This window comes from Clupea harengus, chromosome 17 (assembly GCF_900700415.2).
Source record: "Clupea harengus chromosome 17, Ch_v2.0.2, whole genome shotgun sequence".
Classification (NCBI taxonomy): Eukaryota; Metazoa; Chordata; class Actinopteri; order Clupeiformes; family Clupeidae; genus Clupea; species Clupea harengus.
Window position 1 is genome coordinate 21,998,356 of NC_045168.1, and position 17,230 is coordinate 22,015,585.

At 43.7% G+C, this 17,230-nt stretch overlaps 1 protein-coding gene across 7 annotated transcripts in view; it reads left to right on the forward strand.

Moving 5' to 3' along the window:
• cnksr2a (connector enhancer of kinase suppressor of Ras 2a) overlaps positions 1-17,230 on the forward strand; it is an 83,728-nt gene that overhangs the window by 8,936 nt on the left and 57,562 nt on the right. For all 7 annotated transcript variants that reach the window (XM_031583930.2, XM_031583931.2, XM_031583934.2 and 4 more), the window contains exons 2-3: positions 4,969-5,132; positions 14,344-14,546. In XM_031583930.2, coding sequence (XP_031439790.1) covers positions 4,969-5,132; positions 14,344-14,546 — 367 coding nt within the window. The remainder of the gene's footprint in view (positions 1-4,968; positions 5,133-14,343; positions 14,547-17,230) is intronic.

The following is a 17,230-nucleotide window of genomic DNA, read 5'->3' on the forward strand; positions in this document are numbered from 1 at the left end:
TGTGTGTGTGTGTGATGGAGCCTAAAGTGTGGGCGCAGCGTTTAAGCATTTATGCAGTGAGAGCAGACTACTCCCCTGAGAAAGCCCTCTGACCTACCTGTCTCTTATCTCGTCTCTCTTATTCCATGTCTCTCTCTCTCTCTTCTTTATGATTCTGTCTGTATATCTCTCTCGTCTCTCGTCTCTCTTCTTTCTCTTGTCTGTCACCCTTTTTCTCTCTCCCACTCTCCTTTTCTTCCCTCGCCCCTGTTTTTTTTCTGTTTGTCCTCCTCTCGGTTCCCTCCCTCTCCATCCCTTTCTTTACTCTCATTTTGACTTCCTCTCTCTAACTCTCCTTCTCTGCCCTCCGTCTGCATCTCTGTGTCCTCCTCACCCTCTCTTTTTTTCTCTCTGTCTCCCTCTCTTCTTTATTCTCTCTCCCACTCTCTCTCTCTATCTATATATCTGTTAGGAGAAGGTAGCGAGTGATGAGGTGAGCTCAGTGTCTCCTCAGGTAGCGGTGGACCACTGGGCCGCGCGGAGACGACTCCATGCCGCAGAATGTGTGATCTGTAAATAAGTGTGGCGGATCATAAATAATCCACCGCTGAGACTAATTAACCTCACACTGCCACCGCTTAAACAGGGGGCTCCTTGGCTCACTTACGGGTCGCGCGACAGCGTGTGAGTGCACGCACGCACGCACGCGCGTGCGTGCGTGCGTGCGTGCGTGCGTGCGTGTGTGACTGCGCGTGTGTGACTGTTATTAGTGTGTGATGGAGGCCAAGAGAGGGTGTTAGACTGTCTTGAGCCTGTGGTTGTGTAAGTGTTTGAGACTCGCTGAAAGAAAGCCATATGTGCATTCTTTTCAATTCCTTCTGCCTCTTTTTCTTTCTTCCCAGTCTTCTGTATTCTGAATGATCGTTCATTATTTTTGTATCTCTTTCATCAGTCCTTCTCCCCAGATCTCTTTCACTCCTCTTCTCTATTCTCTTTTCTTCACTCTCTCTCTCTCTCTCTCAATTTCTCTCTCAGTTTCCCCTCTACACCGACTCATTGGCTCATTTGATGCGTGTGTGTGTGCGCATGTGTGTGAGTGTGTCTGTCTGGGGCGGAGGGGCTCAGGCTGACAATGATAAATGACGAAGGTTTAGCGCTGGACTTCGTAAAAGGGAGCTTCTCTCTCTCTCTCTCTCTCTCTCCAGAGGCTTAAGTGATACAGCACGTTTCCCCCTGCTTCGGCTGCTGTTACCACCAGCTGCTATTAACACACAATTACCATCCTCACCCCCATCTGAGAACCACAACAAATTAACAGCTCATTATCGCTATGCACAATTACGATATAAGCACCAGAGCGTCCTCATAGACAAAATGGTGATATCCGTGATTAAATGCATGATGAACCAGTGATGTTTCAAAGGTAGTCACCCAGTAAATGAAACTGGGTTACGGGAATGTTCCCTTGAGAGACTGTTGGGTTTGGGTATGTCCCCAGATACCGGCATGATCTTGCCAAACACTTGTGTTTCTAGAATATATTCCCTGGCCTTCAAAAAAGCAGTCTTTTAAAATAGCCTATCTTTTGTCCAAGGCAACTGCTATTCAGAACCGAGAATTGTAGAGGAGGACTGTAGTTAAGGTAAACTGTAAATGCAGTTTCATTTGGATGCCCAAAAACACAACCCATTTGGGGGTGGTGGTAATGTAATGGCCCCCTGCACATGCAAATGAAATCAATTCAGAAAGCCATAAACAGGCGGACAGCAGCCGATCAGTCAGGAGGAGAAGTGGACAGCCCTTTAGCCGTTGGTGTTTGTGTTGTTGCCTGGCGTGGGTCATCTCCGACCATCCATAGTTCCTCTCTTCAGCATGACGGGTGGCGGGCCGACAGCACGGTGACTGCAGTTTATGTCGCCGTGACACTAAAGGTTACTGTCATCTTTTCCTCCTGCTCCATGGTTACACACCCACACAGACTCACACTCAGGCACACACAACACGAACAGGGGTTTTCTCTCCAGTGCAGTGGACCGTGGGTGCCATTATTTTCAGGATGACAGTAGCACTAAGGGGAACTGTTTTTCTGTGCGTCTTTGTGTGTGTGTGTGCGTGTGTGTGTGTGTGTGTGTGTGTGTGTGTGTGTGTGTGTGTGTGTGTGTGTGTGTGTGTGTGTGTGTGTGTGCGCAGGTGCGTGTGTGTGTGTGGTTTTGTGTGTGTGTGTGTGTGTGTAAGTTTCTGGCAGGGGGTTTCACAGGTGCCCTACAAATCAGGATGCTGTTGTGTAATATGTGAGTGTTAGTTGTGAGGAACTCTATCTGCTGTTGTTCTGTTTGTATGTCACTGTGACAGAATGAGAAAGGGAGAGGGAAGGTTTTTATATCTATTATATATGTACAGTATATATGTCTGTGTGTGTGTGTGTGTGTGTGTGTGTGTGTGTGTGTGTGTGTGTGTGTGTGTGAGAGAGAGAAAGAGAAAGAGAGGGAGATAAAGAGAAAGAGAGAGAGAGAGAGAGATTAACTGTCATGCCTGTTGGAGCAATGACTGATAGTATTTGTACAGCTGTAAACCACTTACCTTCTTTAGGATCTTTCTCACATCCCCTCTCTGGGGTTATTCTCTCATTTGTATCAGATGTATTCTTCTCAGCTAGCACTGCAGACTTTTCAGAAACCATTTCTGATTGAATTTAGATGTTTCAAATTGATTATATAATTGATCACAGAAGGTGTGGTTTGGTTTCACTCAAGTGTTTGCTGTTAGGTGTTCTTTTTTCATTCCTGAGCCTTAACAGTTGTGTAAAAGTTGGCAACAGGCTTTGATATCATCAGGAAATTATGTTGACGTGCATTTTTGAGGAAAGTACAGTGTTTAGGATGTTTGTCATCCCTCCCTCCCTGCAGTGTGGAGGTGCCTGGCTAAAGCCTTGTTATTGTTCCTGCTGATGAGGCGAACTGCATTGATTAGCTCAGGGACTCTGAATCAGCAATTTATTTCTCATAGATGCAAATACATACCCCTCAATTAAGCCCTCAAGACACTGTCAGAGGAAGTGACATATCCATCTGCCTGTCTGTTACTCTGTGTAATCTTTCTGTCTGACTGTCCGACTGTGTCTGGTAACTGTCTGACTGCCTGACTATCTCTCTGTCTCCCCTATCTCTAACAAGACTCTTAAAAGGAATTTTGACATTTGTCCAGTGTCTGTTTGTGTCACTTTTTTTTTCCAAACTGGCCTGTCTCCTCAGTTTGATAGTAGAAGGATGCTCTGCCTAATGAGCAGCTGTTTGTTCGTTTCTCTCTGGTCTCATGTGCTCTCTGTTCTCCGCTGGTCCACATTCACAGCTGATGACAGCACAGGTCCCTGACATCTTATTTCCCCTGTCTGCCATTTAGCAGAAGAACACTGTGATGGTTTGTTGTTGTTGTTGAGAAAATGGTGCATTTCAAAGGAGAATGGAGCTGAATGTAAAACAATTCAGTGAACATTCTATTCATTTTAGATCTGCTGATTGTAGTTGTTCAGCATGGAAATCGGAGTAACCAGTGGAGCTAGTTGATCTAGAACTTTGTTGGTTAAATACATTTTGACCTTATGTCGTAACCCTAAAGGTACATATTTCAGAGAAACTATAATGTTGGATTGGATCAAAAGCAAATACATACAAATAATATGTCCCTGTGTACTTAAAAATACACCTTTTTAATAACTGTGTTTCTATAATTTATTCTTTTGGCTTCAGGTGTTTAGTTCTGCACAGGCATCAGCGAGATGCGTGCCCAGTTTCTGTACTCTGGAGACAGCAGTAGATGAGTGGCTAGCATTACTGGCTGCACATCAGCTGCTCAGCAGTGACTGTGTTCAGATTCTGAGTCACAGTTGACTCAGCTGTCCATCCACTCCACAAGGCTGTCCAGAGCCTGTGTGTCCTGGTTCACCACCTGGCTCCAGGATGGTTGGGTATATCATCAACCCTCTACAGGCTGGATCAAACGGATAAAAACGAGATTAGCCCTGATGCTATATGATGTTCTGTGTGAAGTGTACGTGAAAGTCACGTCAGTCTCCCCGGGAGAATCATTCAGACTGTAGTGGTTAGGAATGGACAGATGGCACATCTCAGTTAAGACATGCACACTGGGACGAGTGTTCCTTCTCTCCGCTGACTTGTTCCCTTCATCTCTTTACTGTAGCAGAGGTGCTTGGGTGTTTGTGTGTGTGTGTGTGTGTGTGTGTGTGTGTGTGTGTGTGTGTGTTTCATGTTTGTTTTTGTTTTCTGTTTGTTTTTTGTTTGTTTTGGTTTGTTTGCTTTTCAGTTAATTGGGCTAGCCTCTTCATCCACATGGAGCTACTGTTTTAAGAAGTCAGTCCCATGGATAATCTAATTCTTTCGTGTCAGGTGACAAAGCTGGGCATTCAGAAAACCAGTGAACGCTTCAGTAGTCTCTGGATTTGGGCAGCTTGCAAATGGGTTTAGTGACGACAAAGGTTGCCCAGCGTAATACTGATGAGTTTATCCAGATTATCCAGTTTATGCTGTGGCCGTCAGTTTGTCATTGACTGGATTTAGATTGAATTCTTCTGTACTCAATACTAATTGCACAATATGGATAAAACATTATGATACGTATGCAAGTATACAAAATATGCTCTCTGGCATTTCATTGGATTTGTACCCATTTGTACCCATACTTCATACTCAATGACTATAGAGTTGAATCTAATCTAATCTAATGTTTTTTTTTTCACTACATTTTAAGGCATATCATCAATGCGTTTGGGTATGCTGGTGTTGTGGTGGCTTCATTCAGTAAATATTCTAGACAAGCATTCTCCACAGGCATGTGCAGCTCAGCATCCGCTAGTCAATAGTCCCCTAACAACAGCACTGTATTCGGTTTGATGTCGGTCTTTCTCATGAGGACAACATCAACCAGTCGATTGTTGTGTATTGATCTTGGGCCGCTATGCTGTCTGTGTTACAGGGCTGGATGACTGTCTGCAGCAGTACATTAAGAACTTTGAGCGGGAGAAAGTCGGGGGAGACCAGCTGCTGAGGATCACCCACCAGGAGCTGGAGGACCTCGGGGTGTCCCGCATCGGTCACCAGGAGCTTATACTGGAGGCTGTGGACCTGCTCTGTGCTCTGGTGAGGAGGATACTCACACACACAGAAACACACACACACACACACGCAAAGAAAAAGATAAATACACACAAACAGACATTCACATACACATGAATACACCCATACATTCACATTAATAATATACCCACACACATTAGTGCACAAACACACACACAAACCTAAACATAAACACGCACAGACAAACATTCACATAATATACCCACACACATCAATGAACACACATATAAATACAATCAAGAGCATACACACATACACACACACACACACACACACACACACACACACACACACACACACACACACACAGTATGGATGCAGTGGACCTGCTATGCCCTCTTTCGAGCCCTTCAGTCTTCCTCCTAATCCACCTCAGGTCTGTAAATATGGTTTTCTCAGCCTGTAAGGCACTTACTCTGGATGAGTGAGCATCACTCCATTCTCACAGTTGGCAAAATATGAAAACATGGGAAAAAGGCAAACATGAAGGTAATGGCAAAGACAAGGTAATTAAACAAGTAAAATATGATGGCGATGAAAACCAATCCAACATTCAAAAGACAACGGATAAACTATCTGGAAATAGTTGAGTTGATAATGCCTCAAAACGGTTGGCTAGGTAGAGGTTTCCTAGAGTGCCAGTATCTGCCTTACTGTCACATCAGTAAGGTACTAGAAGCTGTATGTTTGCAAACAAGCATGTAAGCTTACTTAATTAAAAGCAAACAGACACAAAACATAGTCACAAGATCACTGATAATACTGAACAGATACCGACACCCTAGCAAGACCCTGTGGAAGTCTCCTTGCCGGAGAATCAAACTCATTGTTCACTCAAGTTTAGTCTCCACAGTAGTGCACATCAGTCCACAAAGCAGTACAGTAGTCATTCCACCATTACAAACTCAGTTATTTGAAGTCTCCAGGGGTGTGCAAGCCTACGAGCCTGGCAGTCTAACTGAGCTGCACCACGCAGTCACTGCCACAACCTATCTATGTTTAAACAGTTTGAACTAAATGAAAACTGGGGATCAAAGCATAACCAAGCACACAAAAGAAATAAAACGCCATGACAGTTAGTTGTTTCCATGGCAACATAGATCGTAGATAGTAGTTAGCCTGGGGTTAGGGAGTCTTCCTTGTTGGTCTGAGGTAAATGACACTTTTATGCAACTGGCCCCATGACTTGAAATGGAAATCAGCAGTCCCATGTGAACTTTGTCCTATCCATTTGGCTACCAAATGTGACAGAGAACATGCAAACACTGGAGGTGGATAAAGAGGACAAAACTCACAAGGTACTCCCAGCATCCTCAGACTGCAGCTCCCCTGGGCTTAATGGGGCAGTTTGTCACGACGGCCCAACCTCGAGGCTCTCCTTACGGGGCATCATAAAATAAACCTTTCAGCTTGGGAGCACGAAGCAGTGTGGCAACGTTCGATTTTGATCTGGAATGCTCTGGAATTCTCCAGTGACTCATCACAGGAAGTACGCCTGCTGCCCCAGGTACCATCTCGGGTTCGGAAGATTGGGTTTCAGAGATGGGGTGCAGCAGCTACGGAAACAGAGAGCCAGGAGGGAATCAATTTCGCTATTGAACAGTACATATACAGTACATCGGGTTCATATTTGCTCAGATGTATAAGAAAACATAAGCCCTAACCTTTGCCCCCCCCCCCCCTTCAGCAGATAGAGAGTGTATATGGCAAAGCCTCTTATGCAATACAGAAAAGTCTTTCTCTCTCACACTCACTCACACACACACATACTCTCTCTCACACACATACACTTTCTCTCTCTTTTTCTTCCCCCTACATCCTGTGGCATAAAAATTATGACTTATCTTCCCAAAGTCAGTGTGTGGAGGGGAGGAAGGCTGCATAGCTTAGCTCTGTCTGTGACACCTGTAGTACCGCCCCCTACATTCCCCAGCAGTACCCAGATTACCTCTGATTTTAGTGTGCCGTGTGTGTGTGTGTGTGTGTATGTGTGTGTGTGTGTGTGTGTGTCTGTGTGTGTGTGTGTGTGTGTACGTGTGTGTACGTGTGTGTGTGTACGTGTGAGTGTGTGTGTGTGTCTGTGTCTGTGTGTGTGTGTGTGTGTGTGTGTGTGTGTGTGTGTGTGTCTGTGTGTCTGTGTCTGTGTATGTATGTGTGTGTGTGTGTGTGTGTGTGTGTGTGTGTGTGTGTGTGTGTGTGTGTGTGTGTACGTATGTGTGTGTGTTTGCCATAACACTGAATGTTCTACCATGCATGACTATGACTGAGTGATGCTTTGGATTCGCCTCCTTATGAACAAAAGCACATTTTCTCTTCAAGATCTGAAGCTTTATGATACTCTGATATTCTGCAGACTTTCAGCATGACTGTTACTGTTACTGAATGTTAGCGTCTGCGTAGCTCGTGGTGAAAGCCGTGCTTCTGGTGATTTTCTATGCCATGCTAGGACATGTCTGAAGTGATAGATCCATTTACGTCTGACGATGTTCCGCTGGCTATTCTCGTGATGTCTGTTTGATGTTGTTATTTGATGTCTGAAGTAATTTCTGCCATGTCATGATGTTGACTGTGCGGCCTGGAAATAGAATATAAATTTGCATTCAAATTCCAAAATGGCTTCTACCGTGCCTGTGATATCACAGACATCTCTTGTATACGATGCCTTTAATGTCAGTGATGTTTGGTGCACTCTGTCAGTGTAGTCTGTGATGTACTGTGGGTCTTCTGCTCAGATGACTGTTGTCGTGGAGGCCGTTGACATTTAGGAGCAGTGTGTTTATCAGAGGGGTGGAGAAGTGCTTCAGGCTTGCATCACTGACCTCTCAATCACAGCCAGCTCAGTGGAGCTCAACCAGGCTGGAAAAGTGTGTGTGTGTGTGTGTGTGTGTGCGTGTTTTATGTGTGTGTGTGTGTGTGTGTGTGTGTGTGTGAGTGTTTTATGGGTGTTGGTGAGAGGGGAGGGGGGGGGGGAGAGAGAGATAGAGAGTTAGAGAAAGACGGAAGGAGTGTGTGTGTCTGAGGTATGCTTCGCGGTATGCTTGCAAGATGTGTGTGTGTGTGTGTGAGAGATGGTGTAACCGATTACGTGTGTGTGTGTGTGCAAGTGTTTGGTTGTGTGCATGCATCTGGATGTGCATATGCCACTTAATGTGGATTTGCTTGTGTGTGTGTGTTTCATGTATGTGTGTGTGTGTGTGTGTGTGTGTGTGTATGTGTGTGTGTGTGTGTGTTTGCACTTATTCATCGAGTGACAGTGGCTGGAGGAACACTTTTCTGATGACGAATCAGTCTGCAGCACACTACCTTCCTGAAGATATGACAGACCTAATTTCCCCTTTGCTGAAGTGTTCAAGAGGCTGAATGATTCTGTGTGCCACCCTTCCTTCGCACACACACACACACACTCTCTGTGTCTTTCTCTCTTTTTCTCTCTCTCTCTCTCACATATTAAATGAAAGACAAAAAAGAGACCCTTCCTTGTCTGCATGCATTAGTAGCATATGTAACATAACATATATGCTAACCACAGCAGTAGAATATGTGACCACAGTGTGTGTGTGTGTGTGTGTGTGTGTGTGTGTGTGTGTGTGTGTGCATGTGTGTCTCCACCACACACTGAACACACAGCATGGCAGTGTACTGCAGGGCACATCTATTCATTAAAAGGCTTTGTGTGGCACATTGGTCCTGTGGAGCCTCTGGCAGCCTAATGTGACTTGGCAGCCACAGAGGAGTGTGCATTATCCCCTCCGCAGTGCCAACCACCGAGGCGGGGGAGGTGCCCGCTGCAGGTAGTGATGTCAGTGTGACCTTTACCCTTTCTTTCTCCTCACTCTCTCCCTCGCCCTCTGTCTGTTTCTTTCTCTTTCTTTCTGTCAATATGTTGCTATTTATTGATGATTTATTGATGTCTGACTTGTACATTGGGAAGGGGAGAGGCACTAGATTTGAATGGGGGGATTCTCCTCAAGTGATCTGTTTGGGTGTCTATAGATGGCAACTCTCCAGCTGCGGCAGCTGCAGGGCGAGCATGTGTGTGGGCATCCAGATGTGTGTGTGTGTGTGTGAGATGGTGTAACTGATGTAATTACGTGTGTGTGTGTGTGTGTGTGTGTGTGTGTGTGTGTCTGTGCGCACACTTTTCGGTATGCTTGCAAGATGTAATAATGTGGTGGTGTAGCTAATGAATTAGTCTGTGTGTGTATTTGTGTTTGTGTCTGCGCTCCATTTTAAATGTGTACATGATGTGATAATGTAATGGCATGTGTAATGAACACAGCTGTGTGTGTGTGTGTGTGTGTGTGTGTGTGTGTGATTTGTGTGTGGGTGTGTGTCTGTTCACGTAATTAAAGACGTGTGTATGATGCCGTAATTAGACGTGTCTAATGAATGTGTTTGTGGGGGGGTGTCACGCGGGATGTGTGTTTGATAATGTGATGATATGACTAATGAACAGTGATTTGTGTGGATATGTATATATAAATGTGTGTGTGTGTGTGTGTGTGTGTTTCTGTCCATGCGTGCATGCATGCATGTGTGTTTGTTTGTGCGTGTATGTGTGCGTGCATATTATTGCATTGGTGGCTTGCAATCCTGATTAGATAAAAACATTTGTACTAGAAATAATGAATGCTGTGGCTACTCACTTGCATCCGAAAAGAACATTAGAGCATTCGTCACTGGTGTATATAGCAGAGAGAGAGAGAGGTAATTAAGTTCCATTTATAAGAGAGAAAAAAAAAAAACTGTTAATTTGAAGTTTGCCATCCCACCATTCTGATATACACCTGAGGACTGGGACATTTGTTTTGTGATGGAAGTTTCTGCAAGGCCTGGAGCCTCTAATATCTGAGGTGAAATGCAAATAAAAGTCTAATTATTACCCCTGTCCTCATTGTCCTAGTTTTCAGCTCAGCATCCCTGTTTATAGCCCTCTTACGGCGCGTATGACTGAGAATCAGGAGCTCCAGGAGATGAAATACCATTTATTATTGGAATTTCAAATAGGACAGACAGATTTTCAACTGTTGTAATATCTGTGTCATTTAGTAAAGAGTAGTGTTCAAATTTACAATCAGTAACAAGCAGTAGTTGATGCATTAGTGATCAAACTTTTAACAGTGTTCGATGTATGAAAGTTATATGGTTTGTTTGTACGGTTACCTACCTAACAGGATTCAGTGTCATACCCTACCATACGGATGACCATGTAGTTGTGGAAACCCTGTGGAAAGTTGAAATAGCTTATGTAGCACTGCATTGTCAAATCTTCTGTCAAATACATCACTTACCAAGTTATCTAGTTGTGTGGTTGTTGGTGTCTGTAAACGAATGTTTGTGGATATGAGCGTCATAGTGTGCTAGTTTTAGACACAAAACGTCAGTTTTTCTCATTATGGTCAAATAGTCTATACAAATCAGATTTAGATCACATAAAAAAGGGTAATTTCCATTGATTTCACTGTCAGTGATTGTATCTAGTCTCTTGTTTTGCCCCTGTCATTGGCGCTGTGACACCAGTGGCCCCTGGCTGGGATTAGTGAGAGGCGAGCGGCCCGAGAGCCAGAGAGGCAGGGATCGGCCATCACACCCCACTGACATTAATCAGCCTCTGAGCAGAACCCAGGTGCTGGTCTGCAGCCATTCATCTTCCACTGAGACCTCAGACACACACACACACACACACACACACACACACACACACACACACACACACACACAAACAGGGTTGGGGAGTAACTAGTTACGTAATTATATTACAAAAGAAGTTATAATCTTAAAATTATAATCTGCTACAGTTACTGAGACAAAATATGTATTTCAATTACAGTTACTAATCAAAGTTGGTGGTGATTACAAAGGGGTTACATCAGCCTCTTTATGGTATAGTGCTTTAAAGCGTATATATGTCAACTATAACTCTGTTGCTTTGCATCTTTTCGCTCCATTCATTGGGCAGTATGCAATCAAATTTTGAGCATCATTTTTGATTGGTTCTCTTGTTTGAATTTGTACCGCCTCTCGTCTGCTAATCAAAAAGTAATCAAATATAATCATATGTAATAGTGTACATTACGTTGCTAAAGTAATTCAAATAGTTACATTACTTATGACATTTTTAATAAGGTAACTAGTAATTTGTAACCTATTATATTTCAAAAGTAACCTCCCCAGCCCTGCACAAACACACATACACATGCAGCTAGCTACATACACACCCATATACTCGCACAAGTACACAAACACACATACACACGCAGCTAGCTACATACACACCCACCTACTCGCACAAGTAAACAAACACACATACACACGCAGCTAGCTACATACACACCCACATACTCGCACAAGTACACAAACACACATACACACGCAGCTAATTACATACACACCCATATACTCTAACAAGTACACAAACACACATATACACGCCGCTAGCTACATACATACCCACATACTGGCACAAAGGTCATTCCACGCCAAACGGGACAATGGCTCCCACTCGACCGTCTCAGATTTGGCTGAAAAAAAATCAAGGTTGTTCATACACTTCTTAATAGGTATAGTCCAAAATATTAGCTCTCTACTCCCAATAGTTCTGTCACAAAAAGATGTTTTAGGGGGGAGGGGGTGCCTGTACTTGAGACGCTTTTTTAGCAGCGTTTTCTGAAGAGCCATTTTCAAATTGCTATTACTAGAAAAGTATTTAAGCTAGCTCCCTCAAACTTTCTAGGCTTAAAATATGATACCATTACTGAAAAATATGGACTTCCAAGGGTGTGGCTTGGGTATATCATAGTATTCGGGGTGCTTGAATTTGCACGGAAATTTTACAATATGCTCTGTCGTAGCATCTTTGAAGGACTGTGGAAAGCTCAATGTTAAAGCTAGAGACTTGATATTACACACAGACCTTCCTATGTATGCTTCGTATGTTGTATTAAAAAACTGTCCTTATGTGATGAATGGGCTGGAAGATATTAAAGCTTGAAAATAGATGAAAACCCATTTTGTGCCATTTTTGGCATGCTATAGCAAAAAAATGACAGCATTTACCAACATGAAACCATTTTTTTTGGAAAGATTAGATATTTGTTCTTAACATATCAAAAATTTGTGATGGTGTTCTGCCTCATTTTCTCAAAATATTTCTTTTTAAATATGGGATTTTTGTACACGCCCAGCATTCAATGGCCTATGGAAGCACATTCAAATGGTAGCAAAAGGTAAGTTTATGACACAGAGCTTAAACTGCACAAAATGCTTTATTTGATTAATGTTAAATTGTAAATTGTCACACATTTGACTTGTAAATCATTCCATGTAAAGTGTGACAATGGCTCCCACTCCACTGTCTCAGATTTGGCTGAAAAAAAGTAAAGTTGTTCATACACTTCTTAATAGGTATAGTCCCAGATATTAGCTCTCTACTCCCAATAGTTTTGTCACAAAATGATGTTTTAGGGGTGATGGGGTGCCTGTACTGTTTTAGCAGCGTTTTCTGTACAGCCATTTTCAAATTGATATAACTAGAAATGTATTTTAGCTACCTGTGTCATAAACTTACCTTTTGCCACCATTTGAATGGGCTTCCATAGGCCATTGAATGCAGGGCGTGTACAATAATCCCATATTTAAAAAAAAATATTTTGAGAAAATGAGGCAGAACACCAACACAAATTTTTGATATGTTAAGAACAAATATCTAATCTTTCCAAAAAAAATTGTTTCATGTTGGTAAATGCTGTCATTTTTTTGCTATAGCATGCCAAAAATGGCACAAAATGGGTTTTAATCCATTTCAAGCTTTAATATCCAGCCCATTCATCACATAAGGACAGTTTTTTAATACAACATACGAAGCATACATAGGAAGGTCTGTGTATAATATCAGAGCATAGTGGAAAATTTTTGCGCAAATTCAAGCACCCCGAATACTATGATATACCCAAGCCACACTCTTGGAAGTAATGGTATCATATTTTAAGCCTAGAAAGTTTGAAGGAGCTAGCTTAAATACTTTTCTAGTAATAGCAATTTGAAAATGGCTCTTCAGAAAACGCTGCTCAAAAAGCGTCTTAAGTATTGGCACCCCCTCCCCCCTAAAACATCCTATTGTGACAAAACTATTGGGAGTAGAGAGCTAATATTTGGGACTATTCATATTAAGAAGTGTATGAACAACCTTGAATTTTTTCAGCCAAATCTGAGATGTTCGAGTGGGGAATTTTCCTTTAATTGTCCCGTTTGGCGTGGAATGACCCACAAGTACACAAACACACACAAGCATCCAGCTGCAAACAACAAATCTTTGGATGCCTCTGCCTGTGTGTGTGTGTGTGTGTGTGTGTGTGTGTGTGTGTGTGTGTGTGTGTGTGAGAGAGAGAGAGAGAGTATGTATGTGTGTGCCAAGTCAGTTGTCAGTCTGTGCCCTGTTTAGCTTCTCCTGGATAAGATATGCCTTCAAAGACCGTCTAGACCTTGATGTGTGTGTGTGTGTGTATGTTTATATATATATACTCAAATATATATATATTCAAAAGTATCCACACACACACACACACATGCATAGCATTACCCACCTACATGCTGATGGTGCTCACTAGTGGAGACCCTCCATATGCTATTAATAACCGTCAGAGCCGTCACCCTCAGTGAGCAATCAGCCTGTGGTCTACCCACTCCCACACAGGGCAGCACTGGAGAGGATGAGCCCTGTCGATATGTGTGTGTGTGCACGCACGGTTTCATTTATTTTGGGGGTTCTTGCCTTTATTTAGATTGGACAGCGAAGAGTAACAGGAAATGAGTGGGAAAGGGATCTGGAAATGACCGCAGGTCGAATGCAAACCCGTCTGTGGTTGGGATGCTGCTGCTTGCCCCTCAACTCAACTTTTTTGAGTTTTATTGACATTGACAACATTTTGTTAGTTGTGTCTTTGTTCATGTCCGACAAAGATGCACACATACTTTACAGATATATACACACACACATACTAGGAGACAACACCTGCACATCTTTTTAAGTAAGCGCACACACCCACATGCGCGCACACACACACACACACACACACACACACACACACACACACACACACACACACACACACACATACATTTGTAACATTCACAAGTCCTATTCCTGTAAGTGCAGCATGGTCCTCTATACCTCATCACCAGGGGTTTGTCTTCCATGTTCTTTGGTTTTCCACAGAACTACGGTCTGGAGACGGAGAACCTGAAGACCCTCTCGCACAAGCTCAACTCCTCGGCCAAGAACCTACAGAACTTCATCGCAGGGCGCCGGCGCAGTGGTCACTATGACGGCCGCACCACCCGCAAACTCCCCAACGACTTCCTCACCTCGGTGGTGGACCTCATCGCCGCCGCAAAGAGCCTGCTGGCCTGGCTGGATAGGTGAGCCCTGCAAAGAGCTTCAGGACACACACGCACACACACGCACGCATGCGCGCACGCACACACGCACACGCACACACACACACACACACACACACACACACACACACACACACACACACACAAGCATGCACATCTTCACATACATATACACATATACAAACTCACACGGACACACACAGATACATATGCACAGAAAGATGGTTTTGAAGTCAAACATGCTAAAAGGTTGAATTAATAATATGCTTTATCAGTGTGGCTATGTTGTATTATGGTAGCCTGAATAGAGAAGGCCTCTTGGGCTTATGAGTAGGATCTCCCTGCATAAACGGAAATATTTATGCATGTTTATATTAATGTAGTATTTTCTGTATCGCAACAGTGCACAGAACACCAGGACATTTGGTTGTATGGTTATCATTATCTTATAATATGTAACATATAGATATCTTAAATGCTTCTCCATATGCATACACTACAGACTGTATAGAATTTACAAATATCCATACGTCAGATAATATGCATATGTACCATACCTTATAATATGTAACATACCTTAAATGCTTCCATATGCTACAGAGTGTACCGACAGATGTCACAAATATGCATACATTAGACAATATGCATATTATGTACATACTGCCACATACAATACACAGACAAATTCACAGCACACATACATAATCTTCCTACAAGGTAGAAGGAAATATATATGTAGTTTATTCAGGTAAACTGATCCACACACTTTCACATTTATTCTTCCCGTAAACCTTGACCAGCTCAACCTAAAGCAGGATCAGGACGTGCCTCATTACGCTTCAGTGCCACAGAGTGTCTCTTGAAGGCTAATAGAGGCCATTTGAAGGAAGCATCTGTTACATGCACTACCTCAGAAGCCAGAGGCCTCCGTCAGGTTTAGCTTCAAGTTCATTTAGTCAGCCATTTGGCCTCTTGATCCTGGCAATAGATATTGGTTTCGGTTCCCTTTCTAATCACACTCCCTCTCTCGGCTGACTCACTAATAAGCATTCATTGATCAAAGAGGGCTGCCCTTCGCTCGCTGCAAGGAGGCCCCGCATGCAGACAATTACTCATCAGGCGAGGAGGTGATTGGGTGATTAATTGGGGGAGCCCTCTGGTGGTCACCAGACCTGCAATTGGTGACCAGTGGATGAGAGAGAAGGTTAATTAGGGTCAATTCCTCGCACTGATAGGGACAGCCCGAGTCTCATTTGTCTCGCAATGAGCAATGAGAGCCGTAACAGAAGTGGAGCAGCCCAGGGTACCCCAAGATGCTGGGCTGGAGGGATAGTGCGTGGTTTGTGTCTGTGGGTGTGTGTATATTTGTGTGTATTGTGTATATGTGTGTATACTGTGTGTATGCATGGGTGTGAATATCTGTGTGTGTGTATATCTGTGTGTTTGTGTGTCTATTTAGTTTGTGTATGGATTGTGCATGTGTATGTATGTGGTATTGTCTGTGTGTGTGTGTGTGTGTGTGTGTGTGTGTGTGTGTGTGTGTGTGTGTGTGTTTTTGTGTGTTTGTGTATCTGCGTGTGTGAATATGTGCGTGTTTGCTGGAGGCTGTCTTGGGTATCGTGTGTGACAGAGAGACAAGGCGACGCTCACTGACTGCATAAGAGCAATCATGTTGATTTGCCATTTTATGCAACTGCAGTGAGTAATGTGGCACAAGGATCGGGGAGTGAGAACTTACATAAAGCAGATGATTTCTCTCTTTCTCTCTTTCTCTCTGTCTCTCTCTCTCTCTCTCTCTCTCTTTACTGCCAGCTTCTCTATAGACTGCTGTGAAGAGTGTGTGGGACGTGGGCTTATTATTTCCATCGCACTCCTCTTCTCTGTGGGTCATTATCCCAGATTGCAGCCAAATGTGGGACACATCCGGCCCAGATCTGGCGCAGATCCGGCACGCGGTCTCTCGTCATCTCTTTGGGGCTATTCAGTCTTCTAGAGAGGGGTTTTTTCCTCAGAAAACACAGTGAAATGGAAGTGACTGATTTGTCTCAATGGAGAGAACAGCGGCGTGAGGAGCTTGACTGATTTGAGGTCCCGGTGGGGGGTCTGGATCCCTGCGGTCAGCTAGTATGGCCTTTCCAGTCAGGTGTTTGAACATCCCCTTTTTACTGTTCACTCCAGGGCTTTCAACAGGCTTTACTATTCCTGTAATTTCTGCTCTGTATAACCATCAGGTTTCCCTGCCCAGGAGAACAGAAGTGGAGACCGACACTGACAGACAAAGAGTCTGAGGAGAGAGGTGATGGGGGTGGAGGTGATGGGGAGGTGGGGGCTGGACAGTTAATCTTTGCGAAAGGCTAAATGGCTTTATCCTGCTTGATAGTGGAAAGCACCAACTCTTGTGTGTCTGTGTGAGTCTGAGAGGGAGTTTGCTCATCGGACCAGGGCTTTTAACAGCTCCATAGCTGCAGCAGAGTCTTCCGGAGAGTTCCGCCACAGAGCATGTATCACTTGTCATGTTTTCGTAACTGGAGAATTCCCAGTAATGGAAAAAGTTCAGCGGATTGCATTTCTAGACTGCAGTAATGTAGAGCCAAATCAATACAGCGTCACAGTCTCTCACTCTCTTGTCTACTGTACAGGGGAGGCTTCCTGGCAAGGTGAAAAACCCACCTGTCATGAGCAATTATGACATGAGTGCCTAGAGG